Source organism: Embiotoca jacksoni, unplaced genomic scaffold (assembly GCF_022577435.1).
Source record: "Embiotoca jacksoni isolate LCO1_2020_lvr unplaced genomic scaffold, fEmbJac1.0.p SCAF_13, whole genome shotgun sequence".
Lineage (NCBI taxonomy): Eukaryota > Metazoa > Chordata > Actinopteri > Embiotocidae > Embiotoca > Embiotoca jacksoni.
This window is the reverse complement of record NW_027185263.1, coordinates 8,583,593-8,609,567: the sequence shown is the minus strand read 5'-3', so window position 1 is coordinate 8,609,567 and position 25,975 is coordinate 8,583,593. Positions and strand designations below refer to the sequence as shown.

The following is a 25,975-nucleotide window of genomic DNA, read 5'->3' as shown; positions in this document are numbered from 1 at the left end:
TAAACCATCATGATCATTTCCATCTTTAAACATGAAATCACTATCCATTTTACAAACAGCCACCAGAAACTGCACATGATATGTGCTGAAATCAGAGGGCTAATTGATCCAGCGGGAATGATTATGCTGCACATCAAGGTTTCTGGTGAGTCATACAGAGAAACACACAGCAAACACTGAGAAACTGTAATGTAACTGTAGGGACTTCCTGCAGGAAATTGATAAGCTGAGGTGTTCATGTCCCCAAGCCTCAAAACTTTGGGGTATTTTACATAACCAGGGTTCTCCCTTCTCAGAGTAACATGAGTGAGTGTCTTACATTAGCAACGCCCTCAATGCTCCTCACCAGGAGCCACTATTGCGTTCTGCCAGCCACCATCGTCTGATACCACGTGTATCGGTGTTCTTTTTCAAACTTGGTTCGGTGTCTCACGGTGGCCAGCTGGCCAGCTGCTCAACAGTTCTTAGGCGTCGAGCATTGGCTTGTTAGCTGAATCGTTTAAAGCTGGGCGGACACGACGGACGCCGAGTCCCCCGTCGTGCCCCCCGCTGTTCGATGAGCTCCTCGACGACGGCGGCGAGCCGGGTTTTCAGAGGAGGCAGAGGGCGACGCCAACTCTGACCTCCTCGACTCGGCTGTAAAACTGTAAAAGTTGGTAAACAGCAGTCCCTGCTTGCATGAACGTTTATCTGCCCTGTATCACGAGACAGTGGTGGCTGTCGGTAGCTTTGATAAGTATTGCTGCTTGAGGGGCTACATTGCGACTTGGTTTGGCTAACGGTGTGGTGCGTCGCTACGCAATCAGCAGCTGTTTGGTAACGGGCGAGTAAGAGCAGCTCTCTCAAAGAACAAAGCACCCAGTGACCGAGCTTGCATTCAAAGTACGACGACCAACGAAAGACAGCCGGGTTCAGAGCTGTACATTGAAACCTCTGCTCATATCGAGAACAGGCGGACTCTGCCCTCTTTGAAAATGACAGATGTGCAGCTAATACTGGCAGACAGAGTGGCTGGCTGCTGAGGTCACGCTGAGGACGTCCCCAATGCAAAACAAGAAGCGAATGCCATCCGACCGAAGCGGAGCTGCACAGTTAGTCTTTGCAAAAGCTGATGAAGGTGTATCGCAGCAAAAACTCAACGTGTGCTGGGACATGGATGTTTTTTTTTCCTAGGAAAGTGTGTTACAATGCGTTTATTACTTTTGGTGGTTCAATACTGAAGGTTAGAAACATCTTCCATGGCTTTTACTAGCTGGTAGTTTTTTTTTTTTTAAATCATAACTAGCCCCTCCTTTTTCCAGATTATTAACCAACTCAAGGTTGAGTCTTGGGAGTTTCACTTTTTTTCTGTTAAAAATATAAAGAAAAATTGCTCCTGGAGCTCTGTATTGTCTTCAGACAATGGGACAATTACACAGCTTCAGTTGTGATTTGATAAAAACCCCTTGTTTAAATTTGGATTCAGAGGCATTACTTTCAACAGAACAGAAATCTGTTCAAGCACCACATACGGCTCGTCAACAGAACCACAGCTCACTTTAAAACTGCAATGATACGACTGACTGATTAGTCTGTTAAAAATCTAACTGGCAACTCGAAATAACTAGTTTAAGTTCATTTTTAAAAGAAATTGTCAAACATTCGCTGGTTCCAGATTTTTCAATGAAAGAACGTGATGCTTTTCTTGATTACATTCTATAGTGATCAAAATATCGTTAGGAGTGAACTGCTAGTTATGCAAAAAAAAAAAAAAGACATCAAGATTTCCCTATTTGACCACAATCAAAGAAATAATCCACATGAAACTTGACCTAACATTTTGACTCCTGTGTTATTTCTGCAGTATCAGACTGTAACGAGATCCACTGGTGTAAGTTTACGCTGCACACTTTTGAAGAGCCGCTAAGCTGATTTTCATTGTTCGGAGTACAATGACAAAAAAAAAAAATCTATTCTATTCTATTCTATTCATGGATGTGCTGGAGCGCATCTTTCTCCTGGCAAGATCAAAACGTTGTGGGTAGTATCTGACGTATCATGAATGAAAGACTGGACGAAAGTCGATACGAAATAAAAGACAGATATTGGAAAGTCTGATCCCAAAGTCCTTCCGCCAGACTGGACAACACTTAAATTTGTCTACTTTCCCTTTTGAAATAACAAAATGGATGAACTGGCATTTGTGGTTGCTCGGCATACAAGTTCATTTTTCTGCCTTACTCAAGATATCTCATTCGGGATTACGCTACCTTTTCTTCAGTTATTAAAAGTAAATAAACGGACAAAGAATTTTTCTTCTGCAACGACTGGCCTGTTTGCGGCTACAATTTATGCCGCTTTTTCGCTGAAGAGTGATCGATTATTAATAAACGGTCTGGGTCAGTAGGTCTGCCGTCTGTCAAAAGCGCTTGATTTAGAAGCCAGACCGCTGAATACGGAGTTATTAATCACGACCAAACAATTTTCTGCAGCTGTACTTGAGCTTTTACCGACACACACATGCAGGGCATAATGCATGCGCTGGACACGGGCAGGCTGCCAAATTGCTTGATTCTGACCTTCTTTTCCACCCCACAGCTGCTGCCAAATCTGAGTCCATCCCTCTCTCATTCTACCACGCTGACACACAGCGAGCTCTGGCAGCCAATCAGAGTAGGTTTTTCCCTCCACCTGGGGTGTCTGTGTGGGTACCAACCGCCGGGGAACATTTCACAAGAAGCAGCAGTAAATAATCACAAAGGGCCATGCTTTACCTCACACTCAACCTCTGAACATTGGCTACTTACGACTCATTACTGGTTTATCACAGTCAAACACATGTATCCCCCCCCTCGGGAGGGTTTTCTATCGGTCCGCTGCTTCTGCTCTCCCCACTTTGGCACCCTAACACAGCTGTCAGCAAAAATATAATAGCCAAGAGAAATTCTTCTACCCTAATCTGAATCTTGACAGAGACGCGCTTGGTTTTAACCCTGTGGGTGATCACTGGGAAGCCGGCAAATGTCAGCAAACAGAGTAAGAACTGGACACCAGCTGGCTTTAAGGATGAACCCGACGACCTCCATATGGGCACTCACAAAAACACAAAAGTGAGGGGAACTGGCTGAGCGGGGGAAGCGCTGTCAAAGAGTTTAGTTTTCCCCAGATTAAATGAAATGGAGGGAGCACATCTCTGCCAAATCTAAACCAGTTAAAGCCCTCCAGAAAGGACAATGAAGCAGAGTTGAAATCCGTCCAAAGGTTATGAGACTACGACAACAAGGTTCGGATAAACCACCGAAGAAGCAACACAGCGAGGGAGGTCACATCATCTAAAAACAGACAACACTGGTGGTCACATGTCTGATGTTATTAGGCATTGCGGACATCAGTGGCCTGTGTGTCCATTCAGCTACCGCTGTGGTTTTATAGAGAAAAAAATGTAACCGTATATAATTTTTATTCATAAAAAAAAAAATAGTTGGGGAAAACAGAGCTGAGGGACGGCAGCCTGCATTTGATCTAAGGGAGTCAAACAAATGACCAAAACCAAAATATCCCTCTTAAAAGAACTGCTACAAAATGACACGCTGGCGTTGTTATAAAGTGTGCACAAGGCAAAGCATAATTTTATTTGCTGAAGCCACCAAAAATCAATAAATTAACTTCCAATTTGGGTTTTCAGGAGGATTACCTTAAACAGCGGAGATTTTAAGTTTTACATGGTAAAAAAAAATCCCAACGAAACAAGTGTCTAAAGTAGAGCCTGACCGGCCGGACAATTTTTTTGGCCGATGATTGCTTTCCAAAGATACGTCAGTATCTCCATGTTTGTCAGTATCTTTATGTTAATCAATATGTGGCAACATAAAAACTTGTTTGTTACAGAACATAATGCACAAAAAGACATCATGGTAAGATTAGAAATGAATTTGTTTTGCACGACTTATTTATAGTTTTTTAAATTTCCTCTCCCGGTGAAGTTGACCATTTTAGTGCACTGATTTCAGTGTGGACAATAGATGTTATATTATTATTATTATTACTACAGCATATAAACCATTACACATCTTTAGCATGCGTGTCAAAAGTGTTTGATAACCACATTTGAGAGACCATCGCAAAACATTCGTTTACATGCATATAAAGCGTATAGCGAGTAAGAATATTGATATTGGGAATTCTTTACTCCTTAATATTTATATCATTCTCAAAAATTAAAGTATCAGTCGGGTTCTTCTAGTCTGAAAACCAAAAGTGGTGTTACATGGCCATCCCATCAGATATGTAAGAGTCTTCTTCAAACCCCAGAGTCACTAACCAACCCCGCAATGTTGATGGTGACAGATTCAAACATCCACAGACTGTGATGGCTGTCAAAACAAATGCAGTGCAGCACCCTGGAGGTGACTGTCCCAACTCGTGAAAACAGCAATCAAGAGTCCTCATTTATAAACAACCCGTCCTGGCATTGTTGTTTCTACAACCGACCTTTGATCAAAGCCTTCAAGTTAACATCATCACAACAATAGGTGCGCTAACTTGCAAAAAAAAAAAAAAAAAAAAAAAAAAAAATCGGCGACAGAGATTGAATCATCCTCCTATCTGGTGGTTTAGATTACGCAGCCGACATCAAGAGGATTTTTTTTTTTTCCAGCAATAAAAAAAAAAAAAAAAAAACAACACGCCTTGTACAAGTAGCTCATCATAAACAGTCACAATAATAATAATAATAATAATACCCACGATACAGTTCACGTGAGTAAACGTTAGGTAGCGGGGAGGCACTTTGTGAATAGGAGGTTATTGTTATGGTACGGACAGCGTGTCCAGGCCGGGGACTCCGGTGTGGACAAGACGCCTCGTCGCTGTCGTGTTGACCGAGGCTAACGCAGCTAGCTGCCGTTAGCTTCGCTGGAACGCACGCGAAGTCAGCGGAGCTAGCGCCTCGCGAGCTAACGCCGAGCTAGCGCCGCGCGAGCTAACGCCGAGTTAGCGTGCGCGAGCTAACGCTTAGCAGCAGCAGCAGCAGCAATCTCAGTGACGGAGGGCGGACGGAGAGTAACGTGACGGGGGGACACAAAACCAGCCCGGGCTACCCGCCGTTACATCGCCGTCTTACGTCCCAACTCGAGTTAAAAATTAAACCGAGTAGAGTCACCGGTTTCTCCGAGCGAAGCCAACGAGCTCCAGTATTTTGTCCTCGCTGACCATTTAGCACCGCGGGGACCAGGTCGACCGGGGGCGCCGCGAGTCGGACGAGGCTCGCCGAGAAACACGGGCGAGCGAGGCGGGCTGCGCTCCGCCTTTTTTTTTTTTTTTTTTCTTCCTTTATTTTTTTTTTTTTTAGCGCTGGAAACCTTCAAAACCCTCCCGCGGAACCGTCCCGGATCGTAGCCGGTTTTTTCGCAGCGGTGCCTCAAAATATTGCTACTTTTCAATCAAAACGATTGGCTTGTTTATGCATTTTCTTACCTGTTACGGTGAATTGTGATAAATCGTGTCCTCCTCTGCAGCTCTCTTCCCCCTCCTAGCTCCAAAATGGCGCCAATATGTATAGATTTAGTGCCCATGGGTACAAACCATCGGTGAGTGCGTAGCGCCACCTATAGAGCGAGGGCGTGTACGTCACCTGCGCCGTTCAAATGATGCTCGTACATCTTACTTGCTGGAAGATGATTACAAATACATCTTTTTTTTTTTTTTTTTTTAAAGATTGTTTGTTATCCAAACTCACATTTGTAACTTTAGGGTATTAGATAGTCTTCCCTGTGAAGATTGTTCTAACAATATTAATGTTTTTGTGAAATAATTATATATATATATATATATGTTGAAGGATTTTTGTCAATGCTACTCAGATTGTGGATCACAACGGAGCCCATTTTTTTTTTAATATATCTTAAAAATAAACAAACATTGCTTAATGAAGCATTCGTTGAAAATGTATTAAATGTCATTTTAATAGTTGCCATTTCTGACTTGAGGAGAGCTGCGTTTTAGCTCTGAAGTGGAAAAACCCTATGTTCCGACAGTACTTGAACGCACCAACAACCCGTGATTCAAATGAGGGATTTTTGTTTTGTGTGTGCGCGAAAATGATCTCATAAATAAGACAATCAACATAATGTTCTCATTAGGGTAACATTCATGTCTCTTCCGTGTAAACTAGGCTATATTTGCCATTTGGCTGCTATTGAGTTGGCCTTTTCACGTTTTGAAAAGCATCCCTGCCTATCAAAGGATTATATCAAATCATGCAGCCTTTCTTATATTAGGCTGCTTTAGAGTTATTTTCCCATTTTCATTGTCTGCCAACCTATTCATTCATATTTTGACACTTTTCCATAATGGACCATCTGCTCCTCTTTAAGGTAGCATAGCCTTTCTCCTTTTATTGATTTTACTGAAAACGCCACACGATTTTAAACAAAGATTTTTGCCAAGCTGCTTCACAGAACGTCAAACTAAAAAAAGAAATGATGTGTCATAGATTAGATGCTTGCTTTGTCTTTCTCTAAAGGGTCTCTGGACAACTTGAGCTATAGTGGGAGCTCCAATATAATACTTCGGATGTGCACTCTTCCGATTTAAAGCACTACCCTGCATTAAAATATCCTATAAAAAAAAGATATTCATACTTATCACAGTGCATGTTTTCAGGGAACTGTAACGGTGAATTGAAAAGGATATCACGTTTAACAGGCACAAATCTTAACAGTGAACATCCAAGTAAAAATATTCCAATTAAACCCAATTAGGATACTTGAAAATGCAACTGTAAATAATTTGTAATATTTAAGACATTATAATTAACGTTATTATTTAAGAAGACCTACATAGAACTGTTCATTTTAATGGGTAGTTTTCCTGAGTTTGTTGTGTCACTGTGGATTTTTATTTGTATGCGTCACAACAGGCTATGAAGTATGGGCTTTTATTTTCTAAATATTTCTGTCAGCTTAATTAGAGCCCGCACACCCTGTCCTCAATTAACCAATTAGTGCAGCAAGATGGCATAAACCCCAGGAGGACAAAGTCGAACTGGTTTCATGGCTCCAGGATGGAGGGGTTCCTGTCCACGTTTCCACCATTTAATGTCTACGGTAACCCGCTCTGCGCTCCCCCGACTCAGGGCGGCAGCAGCTGGGGAAAGAGAGAGGGCCGCTTCGTGACCCCACAGGGCCTCAACTACCTGGAGCTCTGCAAGGTCATCCTCTCCCAAGTCACCCCCAGTTTGCCTCCTCCACCCAAGAAAGCAAACACCAAGGATTGTGGCGTGCAGGTGAACGCTAAAGTGGATAAAATCGTCCAGTGCTCGCTAGGTCCCAAGACGTTGTTCTGCGACGAGCACCCTGCCGCCTCCGAGTCCCCAAAGAGTCCGGATCGGATGAAACTGGACGGGAAGGCGGACTTCAATACGCCGCCAGTGAGCAACCTGCGCTTCCAGAGACCCGTGTCCATCTACTCGCCGGTGTTTGACCGCAGGGTCTTCCTGAAGAAGCCCGACTGCGGGAGTGAAGGAGAAGCTGAAGCCGCTGAACCAGCCGAGCCTGATGATGATGATGATGATGATGACGACTACACGGATCAAAGTGGCGAGGACGCAGCGAAGGACGTCAAGACCGCTTTCCATCGGTCTTCAAAGGGCTCCAACTTCCAGGTGGGTTTCTGTGTCATAAAACCCCGAAGAGAATGAACTTCCTTGAAGTCAAACAATATTCTTTTAAGATGCCAAGCTCACTTAAGACCAAACTTTTAAGTATTCACATGGAGCATTATGATCAATCTGCAAAATTGAGCTGCTAAAGCCCCCTTTGATTCCAATCTGGGCATTGTGTGTAGTTTTTCTGTACTGGATCTGCCTGCATAGAAATAGTGTGGTCATTTGATTAATCTGCTATATAGAGCTGACAACTGAACTCGGGAACATCCTACATTTTTTTTAATTTCAGACCCATATAAAAAAACATGGAAAATATCGGGTTCTCTTAACGCCCTGGCAATGTTGATGTTACTGTGCTTCTTTAACAGATTCATTTCATTGTGACAAGGAGCGTTTCTTTATATGGCACATTTCGGCGAGGGTGTTAAGTGCTCTAAATACAACATAAAAAAAAAAAGCTGCGTAAATATTATCCAAGTAAAGACAAAACATAACGGTGGATGCTAAAATTGAGAACAGAAGCATACAAAATGTGTGCCGTTCAAGACATTATTGGACCCTTTCTAAAGCTTGGAGCCCTTAAGCCCCTCCAGCTGTCTCCACTTTTGCTAAGTTGAATATGAAAGAACGTTTTTATTTGTCAACACATTTTTTTTCCCACCCAGTACGTCATATAGAGACCCTCAACTTCTCACAGCACGCCTCCGATTTTGTACAGAAATGAGGTTTTCAGTTTTTTGTTTTAGTTCCTGGAGCAGAGGTACGGCTTTTTCCACTGCAAAAAGTGCAACATCCGGTGGGAGAGTGCTTATGTATGGTGCATCTCTGGAACCAGTAAGGCAAGTGATCCATCACTGCAGTATATGATCGACATGAACTAGCTCATGTCTGACTTCTTAATACTGATTCAGAGTCCTGTTTATGTTGCCAGGTGTACTACAAGCAGCTCTGCCGGAAGTGTCAGGTGGGGTTTAACCCCTACAGAGTGGAGTCCATCCTCTGCAAGGTACAGTTACTCATCTTTGATTACTTGTGCTGATATTGAACTGCACTTCATATTTGAGGAGTCTTGTTTTTCATGTCGAATGGCACAGTGTTTCCACATGTCCCTGAACGTTCCACCGTCCCCATGGAAGTGCATGATGTGGAGTTGTTTAACTGTATTGGATTCGTGAGGCGCGTTCAGTGCGGGTGTCCCTTCATCAGTGGGTCAGGAATGTCCTCTGACCGCTTGTGCTATTCTCTCGTCTCTTCCATCCACCTCGCCCTCTCCTCTCAGGGTTGCTCTCAGACTTCCTGCAGCTGTGAGAAGAAGCAGCGACACATCAACATGAAGAGGCCTCACCGCCAGGACCTGTGCTGCCGCTGCAAAGGAATGAGGTTGTCCTGTGACGCCACCTATAGCTTCAAATACATCGTGTGAGCTGCCCAGCACGATCCAAAGTCATGTCCTTAAAACCAACAGACCTGCATGTCACAAATAAGCGATGTCTCCAGTCACACACTTGGGGAAAAGAGGCGTCGTCGTCTTCTTCAGTAAGAAGTCAAACCTTCGCTTTTGGTTGTTTAGGGCATCTTCTGAACATGCTGTTTTCCCTCCATGAATCCTGGTGCTTAACTAACATGAAAATTTGTATTTGTAAAAAAAAAAAAAAAAGAAATAAAGTATTGTACCTCATGTTGAGATTCGAGTGAATTTGAACTCTTTGATTTAAAACTTTGATTTTTACAAGCTGCCACAACCTTTTAGCAGACTAACAGCTCGGTTTGGTTTGACTGGTGCTGCTGCTTCTGTGATTAAACTTTCAGCATAATTTCAAGATTAAAACCGATACTGAAAATATTGTAGTCATCAAGAAGCCTTAAAAACACCGAGATTTGACAAGACTTGTAAGGAGAGTTACACGAATCCAGTCCTAGATTAACATGCAGCATGTTGAATACCTTAATTGTAAGAAGTATTATGTGAGGGGGCTGTCGAGTAAAATCCACAAGAAATAATTTCGATATGTCTTTACTTTTGACACCAATTTGTACAGAGCTTCAACTCAAAACAACTTCACAAAGGCTGTAAAAGTATTTACAAGGTGGAAAAAAAACAACAACTACCGTCTTCATCTAAAAAGCTTTAAAAATGTGCAACTTCTTGTTTGGCATGCAGACACACATTCTCCCACACACAGGAAAGGAAAAAAAAACAACCCGCGTGAGCTTGAAGCTCCCTTTTGTACCTCATACAAACATATCTTTCAGATAAAATAGGATTTTGTTAATAAATATTTCAAACACTCCGTACAGTACACAGAAGATGCATGCATGGCAGTTTAATTTGAGAGAACAAACATCAATAGAAAACCTAAGTCAAATGAGTGTTGATTTTATAGCTGATCAGATATAAATAGGAGAAAAAAGACATTTGTACAGCAAAGGAGGGGGGGGGGAGTGACTGCTAGAGGGCAACTGAGGGAGAGTCACAGAGGGCCGACGGGAAGCGTTCAGTAGTAGCACAGGTTTTGTTTTGAACATCAACAATGAGTGCTGAATGTCAGCATTTCCCTTGCGCGCAAGGTAACTACAAACCACACAAGCATACGCTACTATGGTTGTGTGACTATTAACAGTATACAGACAGACAAAATATTCGCGTATACATGCACCATCCTCTTGGCATGTGGACACAAAGTCGACGTGTAACAGTGCAGGACGGTGAGAATTATAGTGTGTACGCTCGCTAATTATGCTACAGCTAGCCACAGTGGAGTGTGTGCCACGCACGGGTAATGGCATGATTAGTCTACCAATGTTCACGACAGTAGTCAGAGGACAAGCTGGTTCACCGATACGGACCATGAGAACGGGGCGGGAAGCAGCCTCGGGGACGCTGCATCCGCTCCGTCGCTCCAAGTCTTTCGATCGGTCCGGAGGTCAGCCTTCTGGGAGGTGTAAGGGACGCTAGAGTGTGCAGTAGAAAGCATTCAACTGGGTCATGCATTGCACAGCTTCCTCCAGAGGAGGTCTCGGAACAGTACACACACACACACAACAGTAGAGAAAAGGTACTCCAGCATTTGGCTTTTCTTTCTAAGTAAAAGTGACAGCCTTTTTCCTCACAGTAACAAAACACAGTAACATAATTGCCTTTCTGTAACATTTAAAAAAAACAAAACACTAATACCAAAACTCCATTTAGTGCAATAGAGGAAACTCTTCCAGTGATGCCATGTAGTGCCACACGGAGTTTCCTCACCGTCTCTGGTGACACTACCGACCAACAGCATCCTTCCTGAAGGAGGCAGCAACAGTCAGTCGGGTTCAATCATGTCTCGAGTTAGAAAGCAAGTTAGAAAATCCAAGCTAAAAGCCTTCACAGGTCCTCGGGTGCAGACCAGATTAGAGGCTGAACGGTGACCATCAAGCGGGACTTAAACTAGGAGCACATTATTTTTACGACGTCTAGCAAAGCTAGCGCTCGGATAGAATCACGTCATCTTTATCGGCAAGCAGCAATCTGTAGTATCCAGTGGGTTCAGAGGTGCATCGCATTGCGCACGAGATGTGATTCCCTGTCCTTAAAAGTGTAAAATCTCGAGCTATCTCTGGGTCTCTTTTCCAGATACAAAGATCTGAGATTTGATCGGGAATAGTTCGTTTCAGGCATTTGGGTTAACGTAGGTTTAAACTCTTTTAGGTCCTCTGGTAGCGTCTCAGGTCTGGACATCCGACGGTTCAGCATTCAGGAGCCCCCCTACTTTCGATAGGGGCATGTAGGCGTGCCCCACCTTCCCCAGATAGCGAGACAAGGGCGTCGCAGCACCACCGAGGGAGCAACAACAACCCCACGCTGCGGTCTCTGCTGGGCCGGCGGGACAGGGAGGGGGCAGCGGGGGAGGGAGAAGAGATGGAGACGGAGCCGGGCCGTGGGTTAAGACTGCGTCACGGCCCGGGCGTAGAACCGAGGGCGAGCTTGCGTCTTTGTACGGCGAGCGGGGGAAATGGGGAAGATGTGAGCCCCGAGAGGAGTTGGGCGGTGTGTTCGTGTAGGAGCGCGACAGCAAGGTGGGCTCCGAGGCCACGGTCGGGAGCATGTTGGATGTTCGAGTTGATATCTGGCGCTTGTTGCCGTGTGAATGTGACAGTGGTGAACTGTGTGACGAATGTCCTCTGAAAGGAAGGTAACGGCTGATGTTCTCATCGAGACAGCTCCTCCTTGGCTCTCGTGTGTGCGTAAGTGTAAAGTCTGGCCGGCCTGGTGTGTTTGAGCAGCTACGCGATGAGAACAGGTCCGGGGGTTCGGGAAAGTCAGGCAAAGAGGTATCAGAGTTTACAGTGGGCGAGTATGAGGATGGGTGGTGTGGATTGTAGTCTAAATATAGTTCTGGTGTTGGGCGGGGCGGTAAGCAGGTATCCGTCTGTAGTTTTTCAGCCGGGGTAGCAGACACATAGGCGGAGGCAGGGGCCATGTATGCGGGTGCTGGGCCCCCTCCGGATGAGCAGGCTGAGGTGGCAGTGAAGGGTGTGGAGACGGTTTTGGAAGGGTCAATGGCCGCAGTGACGGGGGAGGTAGAGGTGGGGAAAGAGGGGGCGGGGGGCTCCCGAGGTCCTGTCAGAGGCTGGTCCCGGAGGCGCTGGAGTCGGGGAGGTAAGTTGTGACGACCCGGTAACCCTGGGCGCGACGGATCATGTCGCGGATCTCCCCGTTGAGCTCCAGCAGCTTGGAGCAGATCAGGCTCAGGTCCTGTCGGGAGCCAACCAGGGCGATGGTGCCAGTCTGGCCCAGCGTCTGGTGGCGGAAGTAGACATTGAGCAGGGTCTGGACCTCGCTCTCAGAGCTGCCGCCGAACACGCCGCTGGGCCACTGCCTCCTGAAAAGGAAACAGAAAAGAGGGTGGGAACAGGTCAGTGTGATAGATGGATATAAGGAGAGCAGGGCGATATACTACATGTTGGGAATCATCATAAACTGGATTTGGTCAAGTATGTTAATGTTGTGCTTTAATTAGTATCCAACAGGAGCAGTCATCCAATATGCAATAGTTTTTTTTTTTTCTAAAATACTACTGAATACATGAGATGGATTTCCCTGCAGACGCACTGCTATTACTGCACACACCTCAGTACAGTTTTCACATATAACCTGATGTGTCAGACTTTCTCCAAAACCAATTCAATTTTGAAGAGTAATTGTGATGCAAAACTATCCATATTCGAGGATATTAACCTTCACCACACACAACTAGTACCAAGTGTAATAGTTTTGTAGAAAGTCACTCACCTGCACTCCTGGATGCAGCGCACAGCTTTGGTGAACTCGTGGTTCTTAAGGCACTCTAGTATGGCCTGCACGGCTGCCTCCGAGGTGGCGAAGCTGGGCACAACCATGGCTGCCACCTGGGTGGCGTGTGCGTGAGTGTGCGCCAAGTGTTTGTGTTCCAGGTCGCTGGCAACAGCCGCCTCCGCTGCCTGCAGGCTGGTCCTCAGATCTGTGAGCTCTCGAGACATGTTCAGAAGCTAAAAGGTGGGATGGCAACAGCATTTGTTAGGTTTAGGAACAGAAGGAAGATTTACATGATCAAATTCAGGATTTGAGATTAACATTAGGAAGTGTGGAAAGGTTGTTTTAAGGCCAGCAGCATTTTAAAACATTTAAACATGTTTTAGGTTCAACAGTGAAATGCATGTCTTTCCACACAATCAGGCAGAAAAGCATCCAAAGTGTTGGTATTTCATATATTTCACTGTACCTACAGATAATTGCATTGTGAATTTGTAACGTAAGCACAAGAGACCCAATCAGTTTGCTCTGTTAGACTGTAATCGATTTATTTATGAAGTATGATTTGGCTCACCTCAGGCACAGAGCTAATGGCGTGAACTTGACCAATGAGCGAGCAGTAGGACTGGAAGAGGAGGAGGAGCTGGAAGTGCAGTTTGTAGAGCCTCTGACAAAGCTCCAGTTGCTACAAGACATTGATAAAGAAAACAAGGTCAGATTAATCAGCAAAGGAGAGCACACACACTAACACACTCTCATAAGTTCACACTACAAATGTAAATACAAACACGCAATAAGACAAGTAGCGTTTGTTTTGTGCCAAGTAATTTAAGCAGTTCAAGAAGGAAGAGAAGAAACTTGGAAGAGAACTTACTGCAAGAGACTCCATTTGCTACACAGCGAGAGAGCATGTTAGGGTGTCAGAGTGAGGCAAGAGGAAGACAAAGCATGAAACACGTGCACAGCATTGTATACACCATGACTATTCACACTAAGGCTACTGAGAATTAGTCAACAGTTCCAAACACAGCAACTTAAAATGTAACTTCTTCGTGGCTAGGAGAAAAAGTACGGAGGGTAAAACCTTAACACACAGCAAACATGCAAAGACAGCAAACATATCGGTGCCACAAAGTCACAGAGGAGCAAAGAGAGAAAGAAATATGTAGCACTGATGAAGTTACCCTCAATACTGAGCCTGTAAACTCTACTCTTTTGTATGTTACAGTAAATAAGTTGTAATAAGTTATCCGAACCTTCTCCTCCGAGTCTCCAGGTTGGCAGGTAACGACACTGTCACCAGGGCACCTGGGAAATGTGTCCTTACAGTTCCTCAGCCACTGAAGGAAAACATGACAAGTAACAAGAGTTGGGGAAGAAGGAGAATATTTTATTAGACACACATTTGCAGGAGAAAAACAAAAGATAACACGTGAATTAATAAATGTGAAGAAGTTATGCTACCGATACAGCAGCATCCTCTCTGGTGTTGTAGGTATCCAGGTACTCCTGCAGCTCCAGCGCACTGAACTTCATCTTTTCAAGGAGGCCGTAGGACATGATCTAGAAAGATCAACATAAGGAAAGGAGGCGTTAAAAGCCGAGTAGAGACTCGCCTGACTAATTCAACACGCATGCCATTTCCTACCGTTTGCGGCTGAATCAACCAAGTCACTCCAGTATGCCAGCAGTACTCACCGTGTCAGCATCGATGTAAATCGTAGGGCAGTCTGAGCATGTGGTCAGCATCTGTGAGGACCTGAGAAACTTTGACCCAATGCCTCTTAATCCCTCACCAAGGTAGGTGGCAACATCTGTTGTCAAGGTGCAGAATTTACCCTGGATGTTCTGGAAAGGAAAAGATGTTGGGAGAATTATTGAATTGTGACGCACTGCTTGACATGAGATGTTGGAGCATCACAGTCACAAACAGAAACACGGGGAGAAAAATAGGGAAACCGAGTGTGATGAATTATGAATAATTTAAATTTATACTTTCTTCAACGTACCTTAAAGAGAGAGGAGAAGACTTGAAAAGTGTAGACGGCACAAGACCCATCGGAGTCAGTCACGAGCTGGTTGATATGACAACGCCACGCCTCCTCCGCATCGTCACACACTGTTGGTTGGAACGCTGCCAAGATGGCGGAGAAAAATGGAGAGGGGGGAGGAGGAAACCCAAGGTCTTCCAAATCATCTACATCATCACGTAAGCTGTCATGATGGAAATGAGGAAAAAAAGGGGGCATGAAAAAATAAAAACCTTTTGATTCCTTCCCCGAAAAAGGTTTCAAAATAAAGTGCTCAGCAAACACATGGTATTATATAATCTGGTTCAACAGCTAAAAAAAAGAAAAAAAAATAGTAGTAGTAGCAGCAATATAAAAGGAAATATTTAGGATGTCAAGAATATTCGGAAAATGGGAATCGGGACGATGTATGCAAAACACAAGAAAAACAAAGAAATAAAATGGCCATATAATGTAGCAGGGATGTAACATCATATACAGCCTTCATAAAGCTTAATATTACCCTCATATTCAACAGCGTTTCTATTTGGCGTTATATTTACTTAAGCAGGGTTTAAAGTCTATTTTCATGAAGCATTATTATTATTATTAATAATAACAACTGGAGCTTGCATCTATGAGAATTGGATGTCTCAAAAGTATTTACAGCACACTTAATCGTTATTGACATCTTATAATAAACAAGCTAATTTGTTCCGCTGCTGTATAAACAAACATTATGGCTGTGGCAGATCAAAATAAGCACATTGACTGCAGTTTAGCGGCGGTTTAGTCCTATTGTCAATAAATCTGTGGTGCAGTGAAACAATACGGCATCGTTTCCTGTTCTTTTACTCCTGCTTGTCACATTCACCTGGGCAGACAGTTGGGGTCTAGAAAGTCCAGCGGAGGTTGACAGTAGTCTGGGTTGAAGCCGCGGTCCAGATTCAGCGGCTGATCCGGAGGTTGCCCGGGCAACTCCAGCGTGAAGCTCTCGCCACAGTCCGAGCCATGAGGGAGCTCGTTGGCGCTCAGCGACAGTTCGTCGTCCTGGGCCTGAGTGTCTTCATCCTCACCACATACCCTCACCTGAGGAAAGAAAGACATTACATTTTTCAAAACAAATGTATCTCACAAATACGTAACTGTATATGTATTTCAATGTGTATTATCCCTCACATTTAGGCCACTGTGATCGTCATGAAACCCTCCCTGGCCAGGGGTGGTGGCATTGAAGGACTGAGGGTCGGCAGATGTGTCATAAGAAGTAGACAGGGAATCAGTGTGGTTGGTTTCCTCTGATGGAGAAGGGTTGGTCTGGAACAGGAAAGCAAACCAGACATATCTATAATTTGGATTGATTAGCGTATTCTCTCAAACGGGGTCATTCCAAAAGCAGGCAAAGTTTTTCAGGCTTCAGTGGATGTTATTGTCGTGTCGATCCAACGGTTAAAGCTACGCACAAGCTGAGAATGCGAGAAGCTCTGGCTCGTTGAAGACTCCTCTTCCTCTGACGACTCGTCTGAATCGTGGGGGTCCTCGAGACCCAAACTGGGGGTGCTGCCCGAGTGCTGGCTCTCCTCCAACAGGTCGCCCAGCTCGGTGCTGTCCAGAGATCGCCGACGCACACCCCAATTAAAGTTATCAACGGTCTCGCCCTAGATAAAACACACACGTACACATTGGAAGACACAGCAGCGGGAATGATAGCAGTCAATTTCACTGCTGTGAGAAGAACATTTTCCAAACCGATGAATAATTGCTTTAGTTACAAGCACAAGATGCAAAATGAACTGTTAATCATGGCATGAAAATTCAAATTCAATATAACAATCTTTACGCCATAAAAATTTGACTTTCAATACCATTTATCTCTATGATGACTAATAGCAATATTGTCAGAAATGTAGCTCTGCAACCAAGCTGTGATAGAGCAAAATGAAGCACGGTTTTTTTTTCAGTGGGAAACAAAAGTGCCAGCAACACCACAGCTCTGCTAAAAGCTCATGTTAAGTGCTCAGTGTGAGAGACCTTACCTGGAGCTCCTAGGCAGCGAGGGGGAGAGAGAGAGACACACACAGAGTTAGACAGAGAGAGAGACGAGGAGAGACAGAAATACATTTTAAATATATTGCTGTTAAAAAGGAGGATAGGTGGATAAGATGAAACGCACAGTAAAGGTAAAAAGGAAGGACGAAGACAGACGCTATTTACGCTGTAAATCAAATGACACCGAGTGAAACACAGCATTGTGGGTGAATCTCACCTCTCCGTCCTCCAGCTCCACGTCCAGGAAGTCAAAGTCCCTGAAAACCCTGAACTGCTGCTCACTGGCGGTGTCATCCAGTGTGTCTTCTCTGGTACCGCCCTCCTCGGATGACACACCGCTCTCCCGCACCTCCATCATGTCCAGGTCACCGCAAGATGAAAATATTACCTGAGGAGGTGGAGCAGAAGAGGTATTTACACTTAACACAGACAACAAGTGAAGTCAACATAAAAGCATCAACTTTCTTAGACGATTTTAGACACATTATTCTCCATGATAATTTCAAAAGCTTGAATTAAAAACAAACAAACAAGATTTTTGCTGACTAAACAGACTGACAATACGGGTACATTGCTGTAAACAAGAGAAGGGAGGTAGCTTACCGACGGGTTCTTGGTGAGTCCAACTTCTTGTCCACAAAGAGACAAAACATTCACAAGCTTCTCTCGGGTTCTTTTCTGAGGAAGAAATAAAAGAATTAATCAAAGAGGGAACGGATATAAACTCTATTCTCAAAATACAATTGTCTATTTTTGGAGCCAAGTGCTTTGATTAATATACACTGCTCAAAAAAATAAAGGGAACACTTATATAACACAATGTAACTCCAAGTCAATCACACTTCTGGGAAATCAACCTGTCCAGTTAGGAAACAACACTGATTGTGAATCAATTTCACCTGCTGTTGTGCAAATGGAACAGACAACAGGTGGAAATGAGGCAATTAGCAAGACAACCCCTATAAAGGAACGGTTCTGCAGGTGGTGACCACAGACCATTTCTCTGTCCTCATCCTTTCTGGCTGATTTTTGGTCACTTTTGCATTTTGCCAGTGCCCTCACCACTAGAGGTAGCATGAGGCGGTGTCTACAACCCACAGAAGTTGCTCAGTATCATCATATTTATTGCATCCATGAATTTAATAAAAGCATATTTACTCTACTTCTACAGTTCTTTGTATACACAGTCTGCATTATTTGTTATTTAACTAAGGTGAGTGCCAGCAAAGAAGTTTGACTTTGATGTCAAAACAAAGACAGGTGGTTGAGTAGCAGTACGTTATTGGATGTATCAAACCGTGGCAGCTCTGATATTTGGGGTTGTCATTGAATTACATTTGAACTATTTGCGACTCGTGTTACAATACCATGCCAAAGACTTATTGTTAGGGTCTAACACTACCTGAGATGATTGCGGTCGCCTCCAGCTGACAGGCACCAGGATGGTGTTGGAATTGGATCCTGAGGACGTGGAGGAAGTGCTGCGGGTTACAGCCATGGCTCTGGCCTTCCCCTCTCTGCCCCCTGAACCCTGGAGCTCATCAAACCGACGCCCGATCACTGGAGTCTGTGTTGGAAAAAAAAAAGGCAGTTTGAATATCATAAACATTTATAACGTCTTGTTTTATCCCTGAAACTGTATATATACAAAAAAAGAGAGATAAAGAACAGTTTCTTCCTCACCTCTGAGATGTCAAAGGTGAAATCGAGTGTTTTCCCAGGCAGAGCCTTGGCTGGACCGTCCCACACTCTGCTGACCTCTAGGTTAGAGAGATCACCCTGTGAGTGGCCGTACACCGGATGCACTAGACTGGCAGAGCGTGACACAACCAGCTTCAAAATGTTTAAAGCATCCTTCCAGTGTATGGTCTATAGAATATAAAAAGAACAGTATTAGAGAGGCAGCAATGCGAACTTTATATCACACAATAATAATAAGAGAATAGTAGTGGACACAGTTGCAGCAAACAAAAACACAAAGTACTGTAGGACACTTACCTGGACGAACTTCTCAATGGTCTTCATGACATCAGCATTGAACTGTTTGACTTGAACAGCTGTCAGATCCATGTGACTGAGTAGACAGTAGATGATCTGAAGGAGAGACTGTTGCATGCTGGGAAGGCCTTTATCCAGCAGCTGAGAGATGGAAAGAGACATCCGTTAAGGGGCAAAGCATGCAACCACAAAATAGATCTTGCTTAGGGGCAATGTCAATGGGTGTCATGAGCAATATAACACTGGACTGTAAATGACTGGATTTCCCTTTACCAGTGGCAGATAACTGAAAAGGACATCACTTCAGCAAAATACAAGCCCATTCTGCACCTGACAGGATAAATGAACCACTTACTAAATGTCTTCTCTCCAACTTTCATCGAATTATCATTAAACCTGCTGTTCTAAAATGTAATAGCTTAAGCAAAGACAACCACATACTGCTAGAAATAAGGTGTGTAATGCAGAGTAACCGGCACCTACCTCAGCCATATAGGTGACCATGTTGAGTGTAATGTCGGAGAAAGCCTCGTGGAGATAGCGGCAGACCACACTGACCCAGGAGAAAGGGTCGCGCGTGTAGGAACGTGTCTTATAGAGAGTCATCACATGTGCCAAATGTGAAAGCTTCGTGTTCTTCTCCATCAAACACACCTGAGAGAGGGGAAGACAGATAAATGGGAGGGCTGCTGTGTTTTGTAAGCCGCTTTGGCTTTTCATCTCTCCTCAAACATTAAAATATTCTTCTTTTCTGTTTGTCTCTCGTGTCTTCTTTTCTGACAAACTTGCTTTAAAGCTTCAACCTGTTGTGTGGAAGTTTTGTTTTCTCCTTCTGCCAGCAAGAGTAATTATAAAAAGACTCTGAATATGTGATTACATCATAGGCTTTGCTGTACACCACTGCAGCACTTATGTTGTGCCTGTAAAACGGTGGATAAATTGTTTTGAGCGCCACAACCTATGTGAAATTACTTCTTTCACTATTAGAATTTGATCCATTTGGTCTGATGACATTTGGAAAGTCTAGAAGTGCATGATTGAATTATATTATCCCCATTTAAGTTAGCATTGGGCTGGAAGTTATGGATGTTTGCTGACTTGTCTGGCAGGGCGTTTCAGGTGTGCACGCTGTGCCCATAAAGCAGGACCAATATGCATTTATCTACCCAGCACGGGAATATTTCAATAGACACCAGATTATCGTGTGAAATAGAGAAAGATTTACCTGGTGGTGATCAGTTTAACTCAGTTGGCAAGGGCTTGAATGTAACTGACATTTTTTTTAAATGTAAAAGTCCTGCGCTTTAGCTCTAAACAATAAGCCTAAAATAAATTTCAGTAAACCAAAAAGAAACTAACTAGACTAAGCTCAAAAGAAGAATTCATAGTATAAAAGTACCTGTGCAATCCTTTCAGCACTCTCCTTACAAAACTGAGTCGGGTGGCCAAAGTGCTGCACCAAGTGAGGCAGCAGACACAGCACATTCAGAGGAAACCCTGCACAGGAAGGAGAGGTTGAACTTCAGCTCCACAAAGTATGGATAAAACTCCAGCACTGATCAATGGATGACAAAGATCAAAAAGATATTGATATGATACAGGATAAAAAAAATGACTGTGAGAACTTACCTATAGACTGTGAGCTGTCAACAACAGGCACACGGGAGACTGGAGTGAGTTGGCAGAAGAGCTGTAAGGTGAGGTCAGAAGTGGCCTGGGAGGTGAAACCCTTTAACAAAAGCTGCTGGATCCCAGAGAAGCCGCTCCATCTCAGCTGAGCCTGCAGCTTCTCAAGGCGCTCACGGTTCTCTGCTCTGTCCAAGGGCACCTGGGAAATAGTTTTCTTGGCTTAACTGAAGTTGAAAGTTGCTTATACACAAGTTGGTCCTCCAAAAATGCATTACAATCATATATTATTTTAAAAGGGTGGCAGAGACTTAGTATGAATAAATAGCCAGTTGTTTGTGCTGTGGAGAGCTGATAGCTTTTCCTTATATATAATGTGTTGGGAAGTTTGCTTTATATTAAAACAGCAACACTTTAAAGCTCTTAGTTTGGCTTGGCTGGTCAATGTCTTGGTCCTGTTGGTGGTAAGGAGAAGCACAGGCTTTAGGGAAAGTTTGCATTTTTCTGCATCTAGTTTTGTCTCTGCCAAAACTTTAGTTTTTAAAACTACATAACTTCCCCTTGAAGTAAGTTTCGTCTTATCTACCTTTGACAGCAGCTTGTGAACGAGGCGAAGTGACATCTGATATTCAAACTCAAAGTCTGACTCCATGAGTGACACAGCGACCCAGAAGACTGTGGCCAGTATTGTCGAAGGGTGGGAAACGTGTGCAGGATCTGACAGAACACTGGGATCGATACGGTTGGTTGACGATGTGCAGGATCCTGGGGTTCTTCCTGTTCGCGCGAGACCGTGACTGTTGCAGGCCTGCAGATTAAAAAATGAACACTAAATTTGTAAGATGTACTATGCTTGACAAATCTCCTCAAGCAGTCAGACTGAACAAGTATCTTCATTTCTTGCCTGTATGCGGTCCAGAGTTGCACTGCGAGGAGGGTCGCTCAAGTGGTTCCCACACTCGCCAAACTTCTTGGGGACAGAGTAGGAGCGCTGGTGGCGCTGTGACGACAGACCAACAAATCCTGGGCCGGGGAAGTTCAGCTGACCAGTGCTCTTTCTGTTCATCAGTTTTTCACTAGTCACAAAGTCTGGTGAGGACGTCCTATGAATTAAACAGTAAATACAGATACAGTTAAATATGCGTCGAATATGGTGACCTTGTGTCAAATAAGTCTGAAAATGATGAATTAAGTGTCATGAATAAGAACGCTGGCTAAATACTCTCTCTCATATAAATTATCATTTTTGTAAATATATTATTTCTGATTAGAAAGAAAGATGAGAACGATTTAACTATTGTTCCTTGGTTTGTTGCTCAAACAGATTCAAAATCCACCAAAGAGCAGAGGCATACCGGGTAAGAGCTGCCATAAGGTCGCTGTTTTTCAGACACTCTGCTAGATTCACCACCACTGACTCCAGTGTCAACAACACCTCCATCACATAGCCCTGAAACACAGATGTGTTGATAAATTATACAGGCACAAGCATGAGCAGTCTCTAACTTACTGTATGTCTGTACGCTGATGATCTTTTACTCTTTCTCTCACCTGCACCTCGTCTCCGTGTTCTCCCACCACCTCAACGAGGCGTGAGACCAGGTCAGAGACAGCATGGTTGTTGATTGGCTGTTTGAGGGCTCTGAAGATCTGGAAAGAGCGCCCAGCGTAGTGACGTGAGGAGCTGCACAGAGCCGTCTGCAACGCCACATCGCTCAGCTGCTGCTCCAGGTGGAAGTCTTTAGACAGATATACATACAAGCCCGTTGGCAGGTCTGATGAACCAATTATTGCTGCATTGTTTGATATAAGGCTCGCTGCTTTTAAAGAATAACGTTCAGTAACTCATTGGGCAGTATGTGAGCTTTGACATATCTGTTAATTAGTGAAAGATGTGGCATTAACATGAGTAAATCCTCACCTGACTTGGACTCCTTGAAGACAGAGACGACATGGCGCAGGAAGTTGGAGAGCTGCTCCGTGCTCTTGGAGTTGGGGTTCTTCGGTGTGATGTCCTCATGCAACCACAGTGGCCCAAATGCTCTGAGCAACAACAACACAGTACTCCAAGCACTGTATACCCACCACCAGTAGCACCACATACAAGTTACAAAAGCACTTAAATATGTGCACAGCACACCCAGTGTGCACGACATTCACACACACTACACTTCACCAACACACCTTCTCCATCATTCATACACTGTGATGAAAAAGTGGCACCTCTAAAATTGCACCGAAGCTCACTGGAGTTGTGTTTACCTGGTGGAGAGGAACTCAATGAGTTTGTTTGTCTTCTCGTCTGTCTCATTGGACGCATCTTCAAGGTCCTCCAGGTCATCAGGTGTAACAAGCGGCAAATTTCCAACACTGCCTGCAGTGCTGCCACCACCCAGACTGGCAGAGGATGAGTTAGATGTGGAGCTGAGTCCAGAGTCCACCACGGGAGACGTCTGCCACTCTCGCAGGAAGTCAGGTGCATCTACCGGAATATGATGACAGAGTATACCTCAGTGTACTGTTACTTTAATGCTCTGTTTCAGTGTACATTTCAATTCTCCCATGTACGTACTGGTCCAACAGTCATTTAAGGGCATTGTTCACTGGTAAGTCAGATATTTTCTACTCACGTGACTGCTGGTACTCTGTGTGGTAGCTGGACTTAATGGTGAGCGTCTTGTTGTCGCTGATCTCTCTTGTTAGCATCAGAACTGAGGCTATTACCTGGAAACATTTGGCAGAAGTCCTGTCAAATTGTTTTTTTTTACTGAACACCTTCCCACTGCTAGTTTACGCCATGCAATGTTGAGGCTATACTGGCACAACAACAAGTATGAGGAAACCTGTCTGACCTGGAAGTTGTTGTTGCAGGAGAGGGCGATGAGGAGGTGGAGAAGGAGACGTTTGCTGTGTTCATAGACTTCTGGTCTGTAGTGGTCCAGACCTGGCAAAGTAAAAACACCCAGTAAGACAATAACATGCATACCGTACTATAAAATAAGAAGATAAACAGAGCCTGATCAGGTGCTTTGGTCATTCTATTCTTGTATTGATCTGTCATGAAGCTGGTGTCTCCTGTTTCTTATGTTGAGTTTGCACAATACTATGAATAAAACATGTTTGCCGATACACTGCCAGGAACAAATTCATGAAACAATGCAACATGGATTCTTGGACGACTTCATGCACACAGTGACAAAGATTAAACGATAACGAGCACCTTGAACTGGAGGGTTAGTATGTTGAATATGCAGAGTACATAATAACACATTTCTACACAGATGACCGGACAGGTATTTGCCTGCAGATTTTTGAACGTGTCTGTGGAAACACAAGAGAATGGTTTGTCTGTGTGGGATGGAGATGCAACGCATTGTGACGCTTAGGCTACTGGGCGTTGCAGAAAAATACCTACAAACTTCAAGGCTTTCCTGTGAATGTGTCGGTGCGTAAAAGCCCTTTTCCAAAATGAATCAGATAAACGCTCTACCTGCCCAAAGTTGAATGACGTGCAGGTCATGCACGGATGTTGTGTACACCTACCCAAGAAGAGGGCATGCAGTAGCAGAGGCAGGTGTAAAGCCCAGTCTTCTCTTACGCTGTGGTCCACCACCATTTCAGTCATAAAGATCACAGCAATGTTACACCTGAGGAACAGCACACACGCAAATATCACAATATAAATCGACAATATTTGCTCTTTCCATCGGCTGTGGAGTGGTGTGCTGAGAGTGTTTGGGTTCAAGCTCATGTAGCATAAAATAGCCTACGTGCAGTTTCCTGGAAAAACTACATTAGCCAATGCTTTTCTGTTAATGATTTTGTTTTCTGATATTTCGCAATAAAAGAGGCAACAAGAAAAGAATTCCCTTCTTAAAATAAATCAACACAGAAAAAAACATTCAATAGAAGTACAGGTTACTTCTTAGTTTTACCTTTTAAATTAACAAAAATGTGTCTTAGCAGGTAAGGAATATGCTTGAGGCAACTAAGACAGAAAAAAAAAAGTGATTTAGAGGGAGTAATTTCTGTCCGGGGTGTGTGTGAACATCATTGTGAGGTTTCTCTTTAAACTGAATAATAATTAATGTGACAAACTCCAAATACTCAAACTGGATATAAAGCTCAATTAATATAATATAGTCTATTATCCTGTAATGTGCTGTATATATTGTACATTAATCAAAAGTTTCACTATAATCTCATCGGCAGATCCTGTAGTCATCTTTTATTTAATTTTAAGTAATGGTTTATGAGAAGTAGAGAGAGGCAGATAAGTTAAAGCGGTAAATCCTTTCGAACATTCATTCTAGACATAGCAGAGACAGATCAAGTTAGATTGGTTTCATTGTGTGTTGAAGTTTATCAGACCATCTGTGAGCAGGCGTGACAGGTCTGTTTGAAAGATTGCAGACTCTGCTGATAGTAACGTCACTGTTCCAACTCTGTGTCTGCTCTCTGTGTGTAACTTGTGGTTGTTTCAGAGTTGATTTGTGTGTACCTATGCAGTGGTCCTCTGGGTGTGATGGTTTCTGGAAGGTAGTCAACCAGAGGCGCCCAGCAGCCTCCGTTGACAGGCATGGGTAACGGCTGAGGATGGTTGGTCTCAAGAACACCCAGGAGCCATCCGGCATACGGTGGAAGTGGATCGTCTGCAAAACCAGATCAATCCCAAGATTTAGTTAATAAAAAATGTAACTGAAACATATAGCTCACACACATGAGCCTACCCTCTGTCTGAACCCATAGAGGTGAGACACACCCGTGTCGGTTAAAGACAACTCCAAAACTTCTCATTCACATCGCGTAGAGCAAAGCTGCAGTCCAGTTATTTCAGGTTGTTGTTATTTGTAATTTTATCATGTATAATATGTAGGGTTGACATTTTGAGAACACTGTTTATTCACGGGAAGACATGTGAATAGTAAGCTGGCTAACTTAGTGACCGCACAAATGAAGTACCAACATCTTTGGACAAATTAAACAAACAACATATGACACGTTAATTATTGAGCTTCAGTGATACTGCTTGTCAGAACCAAACTAGCTGTTTTCCCAATGTTTCCATTATTTTGCTTGGCCAGTGGCTTGTTAGGTAATTAAATTTAGGATATAATAATAAGCATATTTAAAAAAACAGAAAACATGCAACATATGCTGAGGCAGCTATTTTACATGCTTGACAACATAAAACAGTAACTAACTGCCATGCTTTCGTTTAAAATGGCTGTATCACATCAAATGTTGGCTTAGTTAGAGAAAATGCCTTATACTTGGCTGATTAAAGCTCTGCAGGGTGACAGCAGGCGCATAGAAGCCTTCCAACACAGATGCACAGATTAGTGACAATTAGTATTAAAGTTAAAGTGGTAAACA

General features: G+C 43.7%; 4 protein-coding genes across 11 annotated transcripts in view; 2 read left to right on the top strand and 2 right to left on the bottom strand.

The window, feature by feature from the left end:
* pds5b (PDS5 cohesin associated factor B) overlaps positions 1-5,521 on the bottom strand; it is a 29,235-nt gene extending 23,714 nt beyond the window's left edge. For 2 of the 3 annotated variants that reach the window (XM_069146235.1, XM_069146237.1), the window contains exon 1: positions 5,455-5,521. The gene's annotated coding sequence lies outside the window, so the exon portion shown is untranslated. Of the gene's footprint in view, positions 1-5,140; positions 5,431-5,454 lie in introns of those variants that run through there. The other variant, XM_069146236.1, reaches the window with a different exon arrangement.
* The window catches only part of rfc3 (replication factor C (activator 1) 3), a 197,519-nt gene that overhangs the window by 41,886 nt on the left and 129,658 nt on the right, over positions 1-25,975 (top strand). The window lies entirely within an intron of this gene.
* Positions 7,043-9,139, top strand: zar1l (zygote arrest 1-like). The gene is made up of 4 exons (XM_069145572.1): positions 7,043-7,642; positions 8,392-8,484; positions 8,577-8,651; positions 8,925-9,139. The coding sequence occupies exons 1-4, from the start codon at positions 7,043-7,045 to the stop codon at positions 9,066-9,068; spliced, it is 912 nt and encodes a 303-aa protein (XP_069001673.1). The 3' UTR covers positions 9,069-9,139.
* Positions 9,644-25,975, bottom strand: part of fryb (furry homolog b (Drosophila)) — a 55,909-nt gene continuing 39,577 nt past the window's right edge. For 4 of the 6 annotated variants that reach the window (XM_069146233.1, XM_069146228.1, XM_069146229.1 and 1 more), the window contains exons 38-56: positions 25,101-25,251; positions 24,143-24,246; positions 23,452-23,543; positions 23,230-23,323; positions 22,862-23,081; positions 22,521-22,672; positions 22,151-22,338; positions 21,955-22,049; positions 21,504-21,702; positions 21,186-21,407; positions 20,603-20,801; positions 20,373-20,470; positions 19,457-19,627; positions 18,974-19,114; positions 18,659-18,844; positions 18,378-18,542; positions 17,579-17,653; positions 17,193-17,363; positions 16,496-16,971 (exon numbers count right to left, since the gene is read on the bottom strand). In XM_069146233.1, the coding sequence (XP_069002334.1) occupies positions 16,936-16,971; positions 17,193-17,363; positions 17,579-17,653; positions 18,378-18,542; positions 18,659-18,844; positions 18,974-19,114; positions 19,457-19,627; positions 20,373-20,470; positions 20,603-20,801; positions 21,186-21,407; positions 21,504-21,702; positions 21,955-22,049; positions 22,151-22,338; positions 22,521-22,672; positions 22,862-23,081; positions 23,230-23,323; positions 23,452-23,543; positions 24,143-24,246; positions 25,101-25,251 (2,759 nt within the window). In that variant the 3' untranslated portion in view covers positions 16,496-16,935. Of the gene's footprint in view, positions 12,508-12,917; positions 13,154-13,491; positions 13,603-14,173; positions 14,258-14,381; positions 14,481-14,615; positions 14,766-14,926; positions 15,132-15,800; positions 16,016-16,105; positions 16,244-16,389; positions 16,972-17,192; positions 17,364-17,578; positions 17,654-18,377; positions 18,543-18,658; positions 18,845-18,973; positions 19,115-19,456; positions 19,628-20,372; positions 20,471-20,602; positions 20,802-21,185; positions 21,408-21,503; positions 21,703-21,954; positions 22,050-22,150; positions 22,339-22,520; positions 22,673-22,861; positions 23,082-23,229; positions 23,324-23,451; positions 23,544-24,142; positions 24,247-25,100; positions 25,252-25,975 lie in introns of those variants that run through there. The other 2 variants (XM_069146234.1, XM_069146232.1) reach the window with 2 other exon arrangements.